Source organism: Esox lucius, chromosome 6 (assembly GCF_011004845.1).
Source record: "Esox lucius isolate fEsoLuc1 chromosome 6, fEsoLuc1.pri, whole genome shotgun sequence".
Classification (NCBI taxonomy): domain Eukaryota; kingdom Metazoa; phylum Chordata; class Actinopteri; order Esociformes; family Esocidae; genus Esox; species Esox lucius.
In genome coordinates this window covers 8,782,186-8,801,724 of record NC_047574.1, presented here as the reverse complement: position 1 = coordinate 8,801,724, position 19,539 = coordinate 8,782,186, and the positions used below count along the sequence as shown (strand labels likewise).

The window sequence follows — 19,539 nt, the reverse complement described above, 5'->3', positions numbered from 1 at the left end:
TTACTGTTTTTCATGTCAGCTATTTGGTGGAGATGGTACGGTCGAAGACGGGTTACAAAGATTTGAAATATCTTTCTGAGAGGACTGCAAAACATGAGAGCAGCGGGAGTCATCTGGACAATGCTGTGAAATTGGGCTTACTTGGAAGGGTAAATGTCGCAGCCTAAGTTGACAGTTCATACAGGCGCCCCATCGAGCAGCATAACAAACAGGTGGAGGAAAACAGGTACGTTCTTAGTCAGATCATAACATCTATTAAACTATGTGCGGGGGCACGAGTCGGTGGACTCCCTGAATCCTGGGATATTCAGATGCATTTTCGACAATATGTGTGAGGGCGATTCAATACTTAAGAGGCAATATGACGCTCAGCCCACCTTCAAAGGGACATCTAGCACTGTACAAAACGAACTGTTAGACTGTATGTATGTGGACGATACATAATTTGTTGCCATACAGGCAGATGAGATGTCTCCTGTAAATCACAAATGGTGGTTGTGTTGCGATACATGTTGCCTCACAACACAATAGTGACAGGGAGGTTTTTGGAGATCGTGGAAGACAAAGATAAAACTGGACTCGGCCTCTCTAATAGCATCAAGGGTGTGCTGAAACCACTGAAGCTGGGAGAAAAGCTGATCGCTCAGACTTATGATGGTGCGGCAGTAATGATCGAGTGGAAACGTACGAGGGGTACAAACGCTCATTGAAAGAGACATACCCACATGCCCAGTACGTTCACTGCTATACTCACTAACTGAACTAGACCTTGCAGCAACTTTGTTCAGCAAGGATAAGCATCCTGAAGATGTTTTTTCTTCTTCAGATTTAACAGATTTTGCCACCTTTTTCTCTGGCGCTCCAAAACGTGTTTGCGGCACTTGCTGAGGCAACAGAGACGCATTCCAAGGCCACCCGCAGTACGATGGAACTTTAAAAGTAGAACTGTCAATGCAGTTTGGGAAAACTGCGCTGTGCTGCTCCTGTGTATGGAGGACATACGCACACAACCAGGATGGGATGAGGCCACCATAAGTGAGGCATACGGCCTATCAAAAAAACTCCGGGACCGAGCCTTTCTGCAGCTGCTGGACTTTTCTTCCTTATGCCAGACGTTAATGTTTTATACAACACTGCTAATCCCAGAACATCGATGCATCTGGGATTAGCAGTGCGCTCACCCTTTTCAAGGAGAATGTCCAGAATATGCGGAAGCAAACTGATGCTTCCAGGTGGAGCATAGGTGGAGCATAGGTTTTCACAAAGTGACCACCTGATCGCTGCCAAGCTGGTTGACAGCTCGCTCTTCCCACAATTTGTCCTGTCATTCCCTACATCTGAGCTTGACCTGTGCGGTGAAACTATGGCCTCTAGGAAACAAGGAAAAGTTGAAGTCTGAGCTGACCACTCTGTACCGCCACACTGAGCTTCACACTGGTAAGACGGCCCAGTCTCTGTTAAGATCCATCCATAAGAAAAAGAGGAGGCTTTTGCTGTGACCGTCCCTCTGCAGAAAATTATTATAACAACCTATGACGACATCCGAGTCAGAGAAGAACTTATCCACCTCGAAGAGGGTAAAAACCTTCACTCGCAATACCATGGGACAGCTGCGACTCAAAGCATTAATTGGCCTTTGACAGTGGTAATTTAACATGTGTGTGAGAGAGGAGAGCAATTACACAAGAAGGTCTCTCTCTCTCTCTCCAGTATGTGTACTACAACAGCTGGTAGAAGAAAGCCGCTCTGTCGTTAAGTGTTTTGTGGAGCCACGCTGTTTGTTGATGTGTTAAATAAACACATCAGTAGCAAGAGGGAGTTGTGTAGCTTTACTGGTATGTATCCTATATTTTGAAATGGTTTGTGCCCCACACATTTTTTACATATAAAAACGCCACTGAAGTTACTTATCAAAGACAGCCTTAAAAGTAAGTTGCATTATGGTGATCAACTGTGACTTAAAACACAAAAAGTCCAACTTTCTAATGAAATATTCTTATATAAAATGTTTTTCTGTGTGTTTATCAGGATAAAGGTTTTTGTACAAAGCCTACCTGCACCTATATTTCAGATTAACTTTTCAAACACCATTGGATAAAAGGTCAATCTTTTTCTTTTTTTTTTTTTTTTTTTTACTTATACTCATATTCTTACCCCAGTTCTTTCACCTCTTTATATGACAATGTCCAATTAACAATTATGGCCTTTTCCCATTGCAACAAACACCAGTGATCACCTGCTTAGTAGGATGTTATAACCAATCACTAAGTGTTTTCTGTTATGCAAAATAACCAATTTTGGCCGGATTCTGGTATACAGAGGACAAATAAGGTTCACACATGATTGCAGTTTGTTATGTGTAACACATGGGATTGTGTATTACAACAGCAAAAAATAAATAACATTGACAGCAAAGTTCATACCAACTTTTATACAAAACATAATGAGGAGTCCTAAAACTGTCACCAGAGATAAATCAAACGGCAGAGTGAGACCGAATCTAATGGTTTACGGTCTAATTATTTAAGTGTAGGAACTGTTGCTTTCATGTAGACTATATCTCTATAATCCAGGCCAGCCTGCACCAGCCTGTATTGTAGAGAGAACTCATTTTTGTATACAGATTGGGCTTGTAGCCTATGGTGTTTTTTCCTATCTTCAAGCTAAGTGTCTATAATTTGGATCACTAATTCCTAGTTCCATCTTTGCACAAGAGGGTGGTTACATTTCTGCAGCCGTAACCCTTAGATTTAGTGAACCAAGTTGTCCAGTTGTCTGACAAACAAAGTATGGCTTGTGACTTTAAAGACAACACTGCTCTACTGAATGTGACTTTAGGTCACATGATATTGCATGGATTATAAAATGTGATGTTTGCAACAAGAGGATTCATAGTCCATATTTCTCTGTCAAAATAAAAGTTATGCTTGATTGTCACTGTAACCTAAAAGCTAATAAGGATACTCTAAATCTTTTATTAAGAAAGTAACTGAATAGAGATATTTCCAAATGAAATCGAAATTTATTCAGCCGTCTTTAAACAGTGCATAGGAAGTTTATTTGGCAGTGTTTGTTAAATAAAATAATAAAAGCCACATTAGACATGCCTACTACTGCAGCATTGCTGTGAATCCTCTCTCCTGTATGTTTCACCACTTTGCTGTCACATGAACCTTTGGGGACGTTTTTATACCAGATGAGTGTTTTAACTAAATGTATAATTCCAGAAATTCCATCTTTCAAAACCTTACAGGTCCCTGAAGCAATTTTGTTGACCGCAAGGACAGGGACCTTAAAATCATGCACCAAATTGCATGATTTTAGATCAAATGTGTTGAGGGTTTGAGCTTGCAAAGTTATCATTGTTGTTTTATAGCGCCACCATTTGGACAATAAATGTAAATGGCAAAACCTTACGCTGCAAACAGCCAAGTTTTGCCATACTGTATTGGGCCAGTGGTGTCTTCACTGGTGATATCATGTGTGAGATATGGACGGATGGACAGAGATGAACCCACAGTTCCCTGCCTTGAGTCCCAGTGGGGAACAATAAAAAAAGTAAATGCATTCAAATTCTAAAGACAATCGTGTCACCAATAAATGGTTATATCTTTTTTTTTTATATAATTATTTAAAATGTGCACACAAAATACGTTTTATCATCAACAACCTGGCCTACAACTTGCCTCCTGTAGTAGCTCTAATATCGGACTTTTATTTTCAATAGTCTGGGTTGCCATTGCTTCTGTATTCACAGACCCTTTGCTCCTCTACTTTCATCACAGAAATTAGCAACACGGAGGCTAGTTAGCTGTCTACAACTGTTTAAACAGCTGAAATGGTGAGTAGAAAATGAAAGGTGTAACATAGATAGCAAGTGTATTTCAATTATAAATATGTGAAAGAGACTGTAATCGACGGGCCCTTAGTTTTTTTTAATTATTTTTTTCTGCTAGCTTGGCTAACGGCTACTAGCGTAGCGTAACGTTGTGTTTCGGGAAAGCATATGCATAAACGTTGCTCTCTGGTAAACCCAGCACAGGTCACAAACACTGACCTCGGAAGCCTTCTCACCGTCCTTGCTAAATTCAATCCAGATAGATAACTTTATTAGTGTCTTGTTTGCCACTTACGATCAGTGCAAGTGAACAAGTTGTTCGAGCCACTATGGGCTGAGAGCAGACGAGACCCGTCATTCTACGTTTCCTGCTCTGGGCAGGTTCAGGCTAACTACTGTAGCTAGTATATTGTACACCTAAACGTCATTAGCTATGTGTAAGTATTTGGTTAATTCAATGGCTTTATAAGAAGTGACAAGTGAAGACTAACGTAACGCAGTAAACATGTGTTGTATCGACGAGACGAGGTAGAATATCTAACACAACTATCTAGATTATACATAACATCTGTATTGTACCGAGCTAACGTCCCCTAGCGGCCACTCCTTATTATCGGTGGTTTGATGAACTAAATCGTCTCAAGACAAGTAAACAATTGGGATAGACCGGATAACAACGTCAACGGTAAAGTACGCTTTGCTATTAAATAAACCCTTTCAGCTAGACCAACACCTGATGTAGACCAGCATGGAACTGTGGCTAAAACCTTCTAGTAAACACTTCAGAAGATTATGAAGAATAATTTTCAACAAAAAGAAAAAAATTATATAACGTAATTGAACAAATTAGTAAAGCGTCCAATAACTGGGGTCAGTGGCAGATAGGACGAGGTTGTGGTATTTTTAGCTACGTCGCCGTCCTCCTGAAAATGACTATATTTCCACCGAAATTTCAGAAATCTATTCGAAGACATGCTAGCTAAAATTTTTATGTCACTAATAATCACAAAATATTGATGACTTGATCAAGCGATTTACTCTCTAAAAGGGGATGTAGAACAAGGCTGTAAATATGATATTTTGTAGTACATGTGGTTTTACGTTTGCAATATGCTGGCTATTAGTTAGCTTGGTTACTAGCTACATTATCGTCTCGTCTTGGCGAGAATCCATTGTAAAATATTTTGTGATACCACATACTGTAACTGGACAAAACACCCATATTTTAGCCCCTCCCATATTAGTAAGCTTCATAATTATATCTGACTTGGTTATATATATGTTATTTATTTAATTACCAGTGTATTTGATTTTATGTGCAGTAGAAAAATACAATCTTTTTAAATGTTTCAGAGTTTCCTGGGTGGTTTATTTGGTCCTGTTTGTGAAATTGATGTTCTACTCAATGACGCTGAGACAAGGAAGACAGCAGAACTTAAGACAGAGGATGGAAAAGTTGAGAAGAACTATCTGTTTTATGATGGAGAATCTGTCTCTGGAAAGGTGAGCATTGCAGATACACAGGTGACATGACACACATTTAATCAATTCTGTGAACCTGACAGATTTTTATGTATATGTGTCTGATTTTCTTTTATTCTTTAAGGTGAATCTCAATGTGAGGCAGTCAGGGAAAAGACTAGAACACCAAGGGATTCGTATTGAGTTTGTTGGGCAGATTGGTGAGTTCCAAACACCAGCCATGCATTGTTTATTGGTTCACAAACCATTTGCACTGTCAGTCTCATTTATGGTTAACTGGGCTTGCCATGTGATTTGTAGTGCCCCACACATATCAGTGCGGAGTGATTTTGTTAGGACTCCTTGTTTATTACTGAGCATTCAGACATTTACCCGAACATCTTATCATATGCCAAAAGTTTAACTTTAAGGTACCTTTGTGTGGTTCGATGATGACAATAACACAGGTGTTTTAAGTGTATGCTCTCCTTTTCAGAGCTCTTCAGTGATAAAAGCAACACACATGAGTTTGTGAATCTGGTGAAGGAACTTGCTCTGCCTGGGGAGTTGACCCAGAATCGAAGCTACGACTTTGAGTTCATGCAAGTGGAGAAGCCTTATGAATCTTACGTTGGAGCAAACGTCCGGCTGCGGTAAGTTTACAAGACTCTTATACCCAGGTGTCTCCTGCATCGTCTCTACCGACGTTTTGATTGACAAGGCTTTTGATGTAACGCCATAATTTGGCTTTTTATTGTTATTGTTGCATCAGCCTTGTTGTAAATTTTAAAACCACTGTCATTTGCAATATGCATTGCTTTAAGCCACCCATTACTCTCCTATTGTCCTACAGATATTTCCTCAAAGTGACAATAGTGAGGAGACTGTCAGATCTGGTGAAAGAATATGACCTTATTGTTCACCAGTTGGCCACTTACCCTGATGTGAACAACTCCATCAAGATGGAGGTTGGGATTGAAGACTGTCTACACATAGAGTTTGAATACAACAAGTCCAAGTAAGACATGTACCACAACAAGACATGTATGCGTTTAAATCGCTTTTAACAATTGTTGTAAATTTGTTAAAATCTGTGACAGATTCAGGATTTCTACATTTTACCTAATTTTGACCTGACCTGATCTGGCTCTCTTAGATACCACTTGAAAGATGTAATTGTGGGTAAAATCTACTTCCTTCTGGTGAGAATCAAAATCCAGCACATGGAACTTCAGTTGATCAAGAAGGAAATGACTGGAATAGGTGAGAAAAGGATAGGTCACTTAAAATACAGTGGATATAAAAATCTACAGTTAATCTACCTCTGTTAAAATGTCAGGTTCTTGAAAAGAATGAGACAAAGATAAATCATGTCAGAACCTTTTCCACCTTTAATGTGACCTATAACACGAACAGTTCAATTGAAAAACAAACTGAAATCTTTGAGGGGGAAAAATAAAAAACTCACAATTACCTGGTTGCATAAGTGTGCACACCCTTAAATTTTATTACAGCACTCAATCTTTGTGGGTAGGAGTCTATTAGCGTGGCTCATCTTGATGTGGCAATATTTGCCCACTCTTCTTTGCAAAAGCGCTCCAAATCTGTCAGATTGCGAGGACATCTCCTGTGCACAGCCCTCTTCAGATCATCCCACAGATGTTCAATTAGATTCAGGTCTGGGCTCTGGCTGGGCCATTTCAAACCGTTAATCTTCTTCTGGTTAAGTCATGCTTTTGTGGATTTGGATGTGTGCTTTGGGTCGTTGTCGTGCTGAAAGGTGAACTTCCTCTTCATCTTCAGCTTTCTAACAGACGCCTGGTTTTGTGCCAAAATTGCCTGGTATTTGGAACTGTTCATAATTCCCTCCACGCTGACCAAGGCCCCAGTTCCAGCTGAAGGTGAACAGCCCCAAAGCATAATGCTGCCACCACCATGCTTCACTGTGGGTATGGTGTTCTTTGGGTGATGTGCAGTGTTGTTTTTTGCTCCAAAAATACATTTTGGAAATATGGCCAAAAGGTTCAAACTTGGTTTCAGCAGACCATATCACATTTTCCCAAGTGTTTTTGGGAGACTTGATGTTTGTTTTTGCAAACTTCAGCCGGGCTTGGATGTTTTTCTTTGTAAGAAAAGGCTTCCGTCTTGCCACCAAAGCCCATTCATATGAAGAATACGGGAGACTGTTGTCACATGTAGGACATGCCAGAAATTCCTGCAGTTCCTTTTAATGTTGCTTTAGGCCTCATGGAAGCCTCCCTGACCAGTTTTCTTCTCGTCTTTTCATCAGTTTTGGAGGGACACCCAGTTCTTGTTAATGTCTCTGTTGTTCCATATTTTCTCCACTTGATGATGACTGTCTTCACTGTGTTCCATGGTATATCTAATGCTTTGGAAAAAAATTGTAAACTTCTTGTGACTGATATCTTTCAACAATGATATCCCTCTGATGCTTTGGAAGCTCTTTGCGGACCATGGCTTTTGCTCTGAGATGCAAGTAAGAAAATGTCAGGAACGTCCTACTAGAACAGCTGATCTTCATTTGTGATTAATCATAGTCACTTTAAATGATGGCAAGTGTGTAATGACTTCTATTTAACATGAGTTTGAATGTGATTGGTTAATTCTGAACACAGCCACATAACCAGTTATAAGGGGGTGTGCACACCTTTGCATCCAGGTTATTGTAAGTTTAAAAAAAAAATCCCCCTCGAAGATTTCAGTTTGTTTTTCAATTGAATTGTTCACATTATAGGTCAGATTAAAAGTGGAAAAAGTTCTGACATGATTTATCTTTGTCTCATTCTTTTACATCACAAAAACCTGGCATTTTAACAGGGGTGTGTAGACTTTTTATATCCACTGTACATAAGGTTCTAATTTAATGAGAACCTGTAACTGGCCCTGGAATCTCAGCTTTTGTGTAAAGATCATTGTGGAATACATGTATTTGGTCATGTGGCATTCCATTGCAGGGCCTAGCACCACTACAGAGACGGAGACTGTTGCTAAGTATGAGATTATGGATGGAGCGCCTGTGAAAGGTATGCACAATATGCTGTTGGTTTGAAAGTCCAAATATTATTTAATCTACTGTTTTATTTTGTTGTTGTTCCCAAACAAGCCAGCATACTTCTTTTGGACCGGTAGTGTACATTGTTAATCAGTCTTTTGTTGCCCTCTCAGGAGAGTCAATTCCCATTCGTTTGTTTTTGGCTGGCTACGACATCACAGCCACCATGAGGGATGTCAACAAGAAATTCTCTGTGCGGTACTTCCTCAACCTGGTGCTGGTGGACGAAGAGGACAGGAGATACTTTAAACAACAGGTACAGCATTTCATACTAAACATCCATTTACCTTTCTGTCTTTTTTGTTTGAACACTGTCTAATGTCTTTAACCCCAACAGATTACAGTAGTTAAATATTACACTAGTTTGATCTAAAAAATCAGAAAACAATTATTAAACAAAATTGTCTTACCTCAGTATGAACATAAATCAACCTAACATAGGATCACTCTGACATATTTGGTGTACTATTGTTACCAGGAGATTGTTCTGTGGAGGAAAGCTCCTGAGAAAATAAGGAAACGGAATTTCCACCAACGCTATGAGTCTCCGGAGCCACGACCAACACTTACAGCTGAGCAACCAGAAATGTGAAAACCCCCGGACTGAAACCAGAAAACGCTGAGAATGATTCTGATTATGCTTAAAGTAAATGACAAGAGAGACACATGCAAGAAAAAAAAAAAAAAGAGTAAGACGGCCATTTAAAGGTTGGCTCAGCGAAATGACGTTGCCACAAGTAGCACTACAGATATTTCAATAAGCAAGATGCAAGACTTTGCTCTCACAGTCACACAGCACTGGTGCATGTGCACAGGTTTGCTTCCCTCTGTTAAAGCGTGGTAGCCACTGGACCAAAACAGCAGAGAAGTTTAGCATTGCGCATCAACATTCTTAGTCGTTGTGGAAATCGACCCACTTTGTGGTTTACTTGCATTTACGTCATATCACTGAATCTACCTTTTAATACAACTAAAGCTTCTGCAAGGTAACAGTCCTTAGTACACCTGAATGGGCTGGGTCTACTCTGCTGCCCCCCAGCAAGCGCTCTGTTAGCATACTGTATGGACTTGTCTCTTTGCCACACAATTGACAGCACTGGAACGGGAGCTACTTCTTGGTTAGGCTCCACACAGGGGGACTTAGCATACAATCATATACCTACTAGATATTTCAAAGGCTGTTCCAGTGCATGTAGGTCAAATTTAATAAGATGGATTAATGTTCAAAGCTGAATGTAAGGGGTCAGTTTCCAATGTCACACTGGATAACAGCAGACCTTGAGGTCACAGTGGCTGCGATTGAACAGGCGGCCCAATTCTCTGATTTCTTTTTCTCCACCAAATAACATCATCTTTTTTTTTTTTTAAGTTTGGCCCAGCTTTTTAGAAGTTCCCTTCAGGATTTTTGGTATAGAAGTAGGATAAATACAACAGACAAACCATTGTATTAAATGCGGATTCCAATTCATTTAATTATATTTCTGTTATTGCAGTCATATCTGAGGACAAAGATCCAGACAGATAATTGGGTCCTTATGTGATTGGGGGAAAAAAATATACGAATTGGGCGGCACGTCCACACGCATTAAGGGTGCCATATTTATAATCCACTGAAAGATGTAAAAGATTTCTATTCTAAGTTATTTAGTGTTTAAGTGGTAGTTTCATGTTCTTTTTCTCATTACACTTGACTTTTTCTTGTACCTTACGCCTTTTTTCCAAATGCAATTATACTGCGTATGAATAAAAATGCTGTTTAAATAAAACAGTTGGATTGATGTGGGCTTGTCTTTGCTGTACGTGTGCATGTTAAAGTGGATAACTATTAAGCATGTTTAAGTCATTGGTTGTGGCGTTGCTTGATTGAAATTGACATTGTCCGATGCACTTCAATTTGATAAATGAACTGAACTCTAGATGTGGTGAAGTGTTTGGCTGGATACATAGTTTGGCCCTGATACAAGATCACATTGTAATATTCTGTTTCCCTTTCACTCATGAATATGTTGAAGATGGAGCTAGAGTGCATGTGTCGTTACAGAATAATATAGCTGGCTGTGGATGTGCAACCCTATAACACTGGGTTTGGGACATCCATGGACCCTAACATACTATTAGTGCTAACTAGTACACCACGAATGCCAGTAAATATATAAATGTCAAGGTAGCTTACATACACTATGGCCAAATGTATGTGGACACCCCCACTAATTATTGCCACACCCATTTCAGCCACACCCATTGGCAGTAAATATGTAAGTGTGGACCTATCAAGGTAGCTGGTAAATGTTATGGCCAAATGTATGTGGACACCCCTACCAATTGAGGAACTCGAGTGGCCTGCACAGAGCCCAGACCTCATCCTCATTGAACACCTTTGGGATGAATTGGAACGGCAATTACGAGCCAGGCCTTATTGTTTGACATCAGTGATGGACCGCACAAATTCCAAAATATGGAAAGCCTTCCCGAACGAGGGGTTACTATTATAGCTGCAAAGGGGGAACACGCATACTTTGTATTCTAGAGTGAATGTATTTTGTATGCATTTTATATGACAAAAACGTGTTGTAAACTGTACAGAAATGTCTTCAAATGCTGTTTTAGCCCTACTAACCTGTATGTATGAAAAACTACACAGCAAAATTATATGTCAAATTATACCGACATATCTTGTTTCTATAACACGTGTATAGACTATTTTATTGAATAAACATAAAAACTGGATACAACTTTGTATGTTGACGTAATAATTTTTTTCTTTGAGTCTAATCTGGTTTTAGATACGTACTTGGACCTTTGAATTGACGGGGTCCTTTCAGTTTCTTGAAATTTACAGTTGGCACCACAAAAATGACGGAAGTATTATCCGTATATTTGTGATTCAATAATAAAGGTAATATTTTCATTAATTATCAAACTATATATTATTGTTAATTGTGCATTAATTAAAGCAAATTAATGCCTTTTCGTCATTAACAACACAATTTTTCAAAAAATACCTACAGGCTTATTTTTGGACTTCAAGCTTAACAGTGGTCCTACTCCACGTTGTATACTACTCATCATGTTGATCGTCCTCTGCTGCAATAATACTGTGTTATGTGTAGCTAGTGAATTATTGTGATCATCTCCTTAAAATGGGACATTGAAAAGGGTTTATTGACACAAACCAGACAAGGCAACATAAACGTAGTCTATATCTAGCTAACAAAGATGTCTGTAAACCGCTTCATTTTTCTGTTCTCACGAGTACCGCACAGAATATGCACCAAATCTTTACGTAGCACAAACGCTCTGGTTGGCTATCGTTGTGGTCGTTTTGGATTTATAACATTTAAGGAACCCTTGTCTGGTTTTGTGTCCTTCCAACGCAGTGTTTCTTCGTCACGGCCGCCGGATACCTCACTATTTGTGCCTCTTACCATCAAGAGTGATGTTGGCAGCGATGGTGATGTGGGAGCTGAGCTCACGCAACCTTTGGACAAAAGTACTGTAAAATATATTTTTTGCACCCATATTAATGTGCTAACGGTTTATGTAATTGCTTGCTGACTGGACAGTTTAGTTGTGAGTAGGCAGCTAGCAGTATAGCCAAACTGCTGATGCTTGTCTCATTTCTTTGAACGATTTTGCTGTTGCTCGTGTGCTGTCATGTTGGTACAATATTTTCATAATTGTTCTACTGCATGGTCATGTTATCAGATACGTGTGGTTTCCCATAACAGGTGAACTTCTCAAAATTTTGAATAAGTTCTACAAAAGGAAAGAGATGCAAAAACTTGCTTCAGATCATGGTCTTGATGGTATGATTTATTTTCTATTATTGGTTGGCATAATCACTCAGTTCTATTGTGTTCATACTCCTACTTGCCTTATTCCAAAACATTGATCTCCATGTGTTGTCAGCTCGTCTGTTTCATCAAGCCTTCATCAGTTTCCGAAAGTATGTACTGGAGAACTCTAACCTCAGTGCAGACCTTCATATCATCCTCAATGATTTATGCTGTGGAGCAGGTGAGTTCAACTCTGCTTATCTTGTAATAAATCATGCGAGTAAAATCAATTGCTAGCTGGAACTGAATTCTAACTCCACAGGCCATGTCAGTTCATTCCTATTTTTGCATGTTTTCACCAGGTCACATAGATGACCTTTACCCTTACTTCATGAGACATGCAAAGCAAATATTCCCCATGCTAGACTGCATGGACGATCTACGCAAAATCAGCGATCTGCGTGTACCAGCTAATTGGTAAGTATCACGCTTCATCTTTAGGTAACCTCAGCATTATAATAATGTTCCTTGAACATTTAGAGAAAGCTCTTACATTCTGTCCGTTAACATTTATGGCACATTGACCACACAATTCTTAATACAAGTGCATATGAGCCATGCTCTTGAATGTTTCCCAGGTACCCCGAGGCTCGAGCTATACAGAGGAAGGTGATATTCCACGCTGGCCCCACCAACAGTGGAAAGACACATCACGCAATTCTGAGATACTTAGCTGCCAAGTCGGCTGTGTACTGTGGACCACTGAAGCTTTTAGCCCATGAGATCTTTGAGAAGAGCAACAATGCGGTAAGTATAAACCCCTTTTCACTGGTACACTGATGATATTCCTCCAACCTCCTGATTGGATCTGGAAGCGTTCAGTTGAAGGAAGATTGTTAACGTTTTCTTTCTCCACGGCAGGGAGTGCCGTGTGATTTAGTGACCGGAGAGGAAAGAACATTTGTGGATGCAGAGGGGCGACAAGCGGATCATGTGGCCTGTACCATCGAGATGTGCAGTGTCACAACTCCATGTCAGTTTTGGACCATATCGATTTAATGAACGTAGTTTATTTGCACATTACGTGATTTCATCAACACCGTTTCGGTAACTTCTCATGACCTCCCGAGAGTGTGGAGTGATGTGTTCAGGTTTGTCTTGTTGTGTGTCTGACCCAGATGAGGTTGCCGTCATTGATGAGATCCAGATGATCAGAGACCTGTCGAGGGGATGGGCCTGGACCCGGGCTCTTCTGGGTCAGTAACCTCAGTCTGGCATGTCGGAGTAACTACTGGCCATTACAACATCAGAGAATCACCTAACCCCTAACTCTTTGCTTTGGTACATACATACATGCATATATAAAAATATACACTTTGAAATGTCCTTGGTTTAGAATGAAAAGCACTTTTTCATTAAAATAACTAAAGAATTAAAATAATAATCAAATTAATCCGAATTCATACAGTGTAGTCATTGTTAATGTTGTAAAAGACTGATGTTGATGGAAACAGCTGATTTTTAATGGGGTCACCACATAGGTGTATTGAGGTCCATTATCAGCAACCATCAGTCCTGTGTTCCAATGGCACGTTGTGTTTGCTAATCCAGGTTTATCATTTTAGAAGGCTAATTGATCATTAGAAACCCCTTTTTGTGATTATGTTAGTGTTGCTGTGCTGATTAACAAAGCAATAAAACTGGCCTTCTTTAGACTAGTTGAGTATCTTCAGCACCAGCGTTTGTGGGTTTGATTAGATGCTCAAAATGGCCATAAACAAAGAACTTTCTTCTGAAACTCGTCAGTCTTTTCATGTTTTGAGAAATAAAGGCTATTCCATGCTAGAAATTGCCAAGGAACAAAGATTTTGTTATATACATCTGCCTTCACGGAACAGCACAAACTGGCTCTAATTTGAACAGAAAGAGTAGGAGGCCCCGGTGCACAACTGAGCAAGAGGACCAATACATTAGTGTCTAGTTAGAGAAACAGACGCCTCACAGGTAGCTGGCAGCGTTATTAATTAGCAAAAAAACGGTCCCAACGTCAATAGTGAAGAGTCGACTCCGCCATGCTGGCTTTCTAGGCAGAGTTGCAGAAAAAAGCCATATCTCAGACTGGCCAAAAAATAAAAAGATTAAGACGTGCAAAAGAACACAGACAGTGGACAGAGGAAGATTAGAAAAAAGGCCAGCTTCCCAGAATCACCTCTTCACTGTTGACGTTGAGGCTGGTGTTTTGCGGGTACTATTTAATGAAGCTGCCAGTTGAGGACCTGTTTAGGTGTCTCTTTCTCAAACTAGACACTCAAATGTATTTTATATATATATTTCCAGCTGTTACAATATGGAAAAAATATCTAATGTATAATTGTTTTTGTTCTCTACTACCTGGTTACTCTGTTTCTGGGCGAAGGTTTGTGTGCTGAGGAGATCCATGTGTGCGGTGAGCCAGCCGCCGTTAACTTTGTCCGAGAGCTCATGTACACGACCGGGGAAGAGGTGGAGGTGAGTCTGGCCCATCCAGTTGAACATGCGTGGGTTTCGTCGTTAAGCCTCTGGGACTTCACGTGTCGTATGCTTGCAGGTTCGGAACTACAAGAGGCTCACTCCGTTCTCCATCCTGGATCAGGCCGTGGAGTCCCTCGATAACCTGCGTCCGGGTGACTGCATCGTCTGCTTCAGCAAAAACGATATTTATTCCATTAGTAGGCAGATTGAGATCCGAGGACTGGAGTGTGCAGTAATCTACGGCAGCCTCCCACCCGGTAAGGTTTTCCTCCTTTCTGAGAAGTCTGCGGAGCACATCTGTTGAGGTGGTGCAGGGTTACAGGCCAACTGATGCTATCAGTTTTTGTTTATGGCACCTCCACGTTATTTGGTGGCACCACTTAATTTCTGCTGCCTGTAGATACTGACCTTACTTGTATGCAATAATGTATCTGTTTCCGTACAAAACCAGGCTAACAGTGAGTAGCCATCATTTAAATCTGCATGTATTTGTGCTCTTACATCGATTTGGATAGATTTACTTAGTTTCAGAAACTCACTGGCCCAACGTTTACTGTCCCTGATTCAGAAATGCATTGCGCTTAGAGTTCCTTTCAAAATATGACGTTACCCCTTTAAGACAGATGGCTTTTACAAACGAGATATTGTGTTGTTTACAGTTGGCTAGCCAAGACTGATCCTCTGTGACTTTTTGGAGCTGTGTTTTTGTAGAACGTAGCCAAGAAGACACTTCTCTCCCAGTGCCAAATAATGCCATGGTGGTATTAGTTTAGATAAAACAATATATCTAACATGTACAGGGAATACCTTATCAGTGATTCACCTGTCATTATACTATCCAAGATACATCCAACATACAACCCTGTTTCCAAAAAAGTTGGGACGCTGTGTAAAACGTAAAGAAAAACAGAATGCCATGAGTACGAATCATTTAAACCCAGTATTCTATAGACAATAGTACACCGACAACATCAGATAATGATTTTATAGTTTCTGGAAAAATACATGCCCATTTTGAACTTGATCCCAGCAACAGGGTTATATATCATTATTCACCGGGAAAGTGGGAATTCGTAAATACTTGGTTGTGAATCAAAAGGATATCCCAGAGGCCTGCTCTATAAAGTAGTGCTTTGAAGAGCTGAGAAATACATTATACAATATGTGCAATATATTATATACAATATATACCGACAAAAAGCAATGAATCTAAAACACCAGCTGCTCATAAAACTGTATTTTTCCCACCACTGAGCTCCGAGCAACGATCATGTGCTTACTGTAATGAATCCCTTTGTTTGTGTGCACAGTAGAGGGGGAGAGAAGGGGGCGGGGAGAGAGGGGGCGGGGAGAGAAGGAGTGAGTTTCCATTCGCTCACACAACAGTCAAACAAGGACAGAAACGTTCATCTTGTTACACTTTGGTGAACTGCACATTAGCCTGGTGTGGATGAATCATGATAACAAATACAATTTGAAGAACAACACATCCAACTTGAAGAACAGGTGTGCTGGACAACAAATCATGTCACTTATGTTTCCCTTCTGTCACAGTATCCATTGCTTTCTTGTCATAATTGTTTCATCTAAGCCCTGGTGATTCTCTGGTCTACAGGCACCAAGCTATCTCAAGCAAAGAAGTTCAATGACCCACAGGACCCATGTAAGATCCTGGTTGCAACCGATGCCATCGGGATGGGACTTAACCTGTGAGTTCAGTATTGAAGCTAATTTTAGCTTATTCTTTCAAATTGCACATCATGTGGAATTTCCATCCAAAGGCCCTCTACCGTGTCCCTCCCACATTAGGAGTATCAAGAGAATCATCTTTAACTCCCTGGTGAAACCCAGCATGAATGAGAAGGGCGAGAAGCAGATGGACACCATCTCCACATCTCAGGCTCTCCAGATCGCCGGGCGGGCTGGACGTTTCAGCTCCATCTTCAAAGAAGGCGAGGTGACCACCATGCACCGGGAAGACCTTCCCATCCTGAAGGAGATTCTCAGCCGGACTGTGGAAGTCATCGAGGTGAGACCGTTAGCCATGGTGGAACGTCGAGTTCCTGTGTGTGGCGTTTGACTATTTAATGCCCCGTTATTTTAAATGATCTACAAACATGACATTTAGTTTATTCCTTAACCCTAGACAGCTGGGCTGCATCCCACCGCGGACCAGATTGAAATGTTTGCGTACCACTTACCCGATGCCACTTTGTCCAATCTGATTGTAAGTAACTGTAATACCTCTGCAACCGGAATGTTTATTTACTGCTGGTCCATTCACATTGAGTTTACACGGTTTCTTTTTTAGTCATTTTGTTCAGTGTCTCGTTACCCATTGTCTCTCCACGCCCAGGATATATTTGTGAGCCTCTCGCAAGTTGACGGTTTGTACTTTGTGTGCAACATCGACGACTTTAAGTTCCTGGCTGACATGATCCAGCACATCCCCCTCAACCTGCGCTCTCGCTACGTCTTCTGCACGGCGCCCATCAACAAGAAGCAACCCTTTGTGTGCACCTCCTTCCTTAAGGTATGGGCACATATAGGACAGAATCACCGTTTCATTAGCACTGGTTAAAACGTGTGGGCCCGCATTTACATAAAAGTGAATCAGTGTTGCCTTTTGGATTGTTGTGGATTAGACTGTATGGACAGGTGTTACGAACCACATGGCTGCAGAAGTCTAGGGTGGATGATACCGAGACCCGTAACGTAAAACTCATGCTGGTGGTGTAGTGTACATGAACAGTGGGAACAAACGACTCAGACAACCAAAGCTACCGACAAACATAAAACGTGTATTAAACACACGGTAAAGGGGTTAGGGAAAAGGTACTGCGCTGGACCCAAGAAATGAAATGATATGGTCAAACACCCCTAAACTGAACTTGCCTGCCTCAAGAACCGCTTAGCTGACTACTAACCAATACAAAAATACAGTGGGTGGGCCGCTCAGTTCTGACTAGTGTTTTTAGACAAAGTTTTCCTACAGGTTGTGTATACCTAAGGGCGACTTGCTAAAAAAAAAAAAAAGATTCCCTGGGACACAGGGACAAACAAAACACAAGGACAAAACATCAAATAATTGACTAGAAAACACCAAACAAAACACCACAGCAATACATACTCACATGAAACAGGACAAAGTTAGATGTGCTAAACTAAGTGATGTATGAATGAACAAAGTGTCTGTCTATCAAAAAGGGTGTGTATCTCAAGCGTGTCTATGTCCATGTGGGGTAAAGCAAAAGAGTCTCTCTGGGAGAACCAACTTGACTGGGTTTTTAAACCAGGAATGTGTGATGTGATTGGGTACAGGAAAAAGGATCAGGTGGTGCAATTAGGATGTGTGTCCACTGATTGGTCCACTTCAGCAGTCAGGTGATGCACTCATAACTGCCAGGTGGGAAACACCAACGAGCACAATCAGGAACATAAGGGACACCTGGGGAAACGGCAGGAGGGGAAAAACACAAACGCACATACAGGGTACCTGCATGCGTAACAACAGGGAACACTGGAACCTAGAGCAGCACTCATTTTCAGACAAATAAGAGTTCTGAAAACGTGTCCTGGTGTTTTTTATTTGACGTTGCCTGGTGAACACCATGATATTCTATCCTTAAGAACTACCTTTGGGGATATTCAGCGGCATAGAAAACACACTTTCCTGCAGTCACGCCATTGAATATTGCTGTGTGGTCAGTATTTTGCCAGTTTCCTTCTGATATTTAGCGTCATCTGAACTGACTGTAGCTGCCAGCAGTGACAGGTTTATTGTTGGGCCTTAAAGGTGGTGACGTGTTGTAAAGGCAGTGGTAATCTGAGTTATCTGAGGGTTGACTGAGTGAAATATTAATCTTTCTATGTTCTAATGGTAAGCCCATTGATAAGGTTTATAATATCTGGCCATTGAAGCTGGTTGAAGAGACACTGTGAAGGTTTACCTGTCTCTGTCTCCAGTTTGCCAGGCAGTTCAGCAGAGATGAGCCCCTTACCTTTGACTGGGTTTGTCGGCATGTCCACTGGCCCCTGGTCCAACCCATGAACATCAAGGACCTCGTGCACTTGGAAGCAGTCCATGACGTGCTGGACCTCTACCTTTGGCTCAGGTGAGCCAATCTCTCACAACTCTGCCTTTACCAAAACATTCTCCACACCGATTGCACAAATGCTCCTGTGCTAATGGTCGTTGCAAAATTGAGGAATGCAGTGTGCCTAAAAAGGTAATTGATTGGTTTCATGGCAATTATCTGTTATTTTTCCATCTTATTGTTTTTCTTTGCCAGCTACCGCTTCATGGACATGTTCCCGGATGCCAATCGAGTCCGAGAAATCCAGCAGGAGCTGGACAGCATCATCCAGATGGGTGTGCGTAACATCACACGACTTATCCGAGCCACGGAGACCAGCGCCCCCTCTATGACCGATCCCGTGCCTAACCAGAAGAGGTTGGCACAGAGCCCGATATCCTTCCGGAAGATCCGAAGATTACCCAAGGCCCAGGACATTATAGAAGAGGGTGAGCCGCTGGACCGGTCCTTAGGATCTCGCCTGGTACAGGAAGGCCTCCTGACCCCTGACCTCTTAAGGCAACTGCAGATGGAGTGGTCTAAGGTGCACCAGGATGAGGAACGAGGGGTCAAACTGGTAGCAGGAACTTTGAATGATAAAACTAAAGGGAGAAAGAAAAAGAAGTGACCCAGACAAAACGAAAAGAGAACAAACAAGTTGTTTCACGCATTTTCAGTGACTGAACGTGTTTAAGAATGTGTACATATCTATGTGTAGGTCCCAGCTTTCCTCTATATTTGCATAAAATACTTGTACATTTTGTGGCCCAAAGGGTGAAGTAAAATTTTGAAGTAATGTCTTAT

General features: G+C 41.0%; 2 protein-coding genes across 2 annotated transcripts; both read left to right on the top strand.

The window, feature by feature from the left end:
• Positions 1 to 3,778: 3,778 nt before the first annotated feature.
• vps26a (VPS26, retromer complex component A) lies at positions 3,779 to 9,036 on the top strand. The gene is given in 9 exon segments (NM_001304002.1): positions 3,779 to 3,841; positions 5,192 to 5,341; positions 5,445 to 5,520; positions 5,796 to 5,952; positions 6,153 to 6,317; positions 6,456 to 6,562; positions 8,275 to 8,343; positions 8,486 to 8,628; positions 8,851 to 9,036. Coding segments are annotated over 9 exon segments (984 nt in total). The 5' UTR covers positions 3,779 to 3,838; the 3' UTR covers positions 8,965 to 9,036.
• Positions 9,037 to 11,424: 2,388 nt separating this feature from the next.
• Positions 11,425 to 19,538, top strand: supv3l1 (SUV3-like helicase). Its single transcript, XM_010888926.3, has 15 exons — positions 11,425 to 11,862; positions 12,101 to 12,178; positions 12,282 to 12,389; positions 12,511 to 12,625; positions 12,787 to 12,955; positions 13,070 to 13,181; positions 13,327 to 13,404; positions 14,565 to 14,656; positions 14,736 to 14,916; positions 16,275 to 16,368; positions 16,469 to 16,688; positions 16,806 to 16,886; positions 17,016 to 17,192; positions 18,626 to 18,774; positions 18,952 to 19,538. The coding sequence occupies exons 1-15, from the start codon at positions 11,589 to 11,591 to the stop codon at positions 19,361 to 19,363; spliced, it is 2,340 nt and encodes a 779-aa protein (XP_010887228.2). The 5' UTR covers positions 11,425 to 11,588; the 3' UTR covers positions 19,364 to 19,538.
• Position 19,539: the final 1 nt, after the last annotated feature.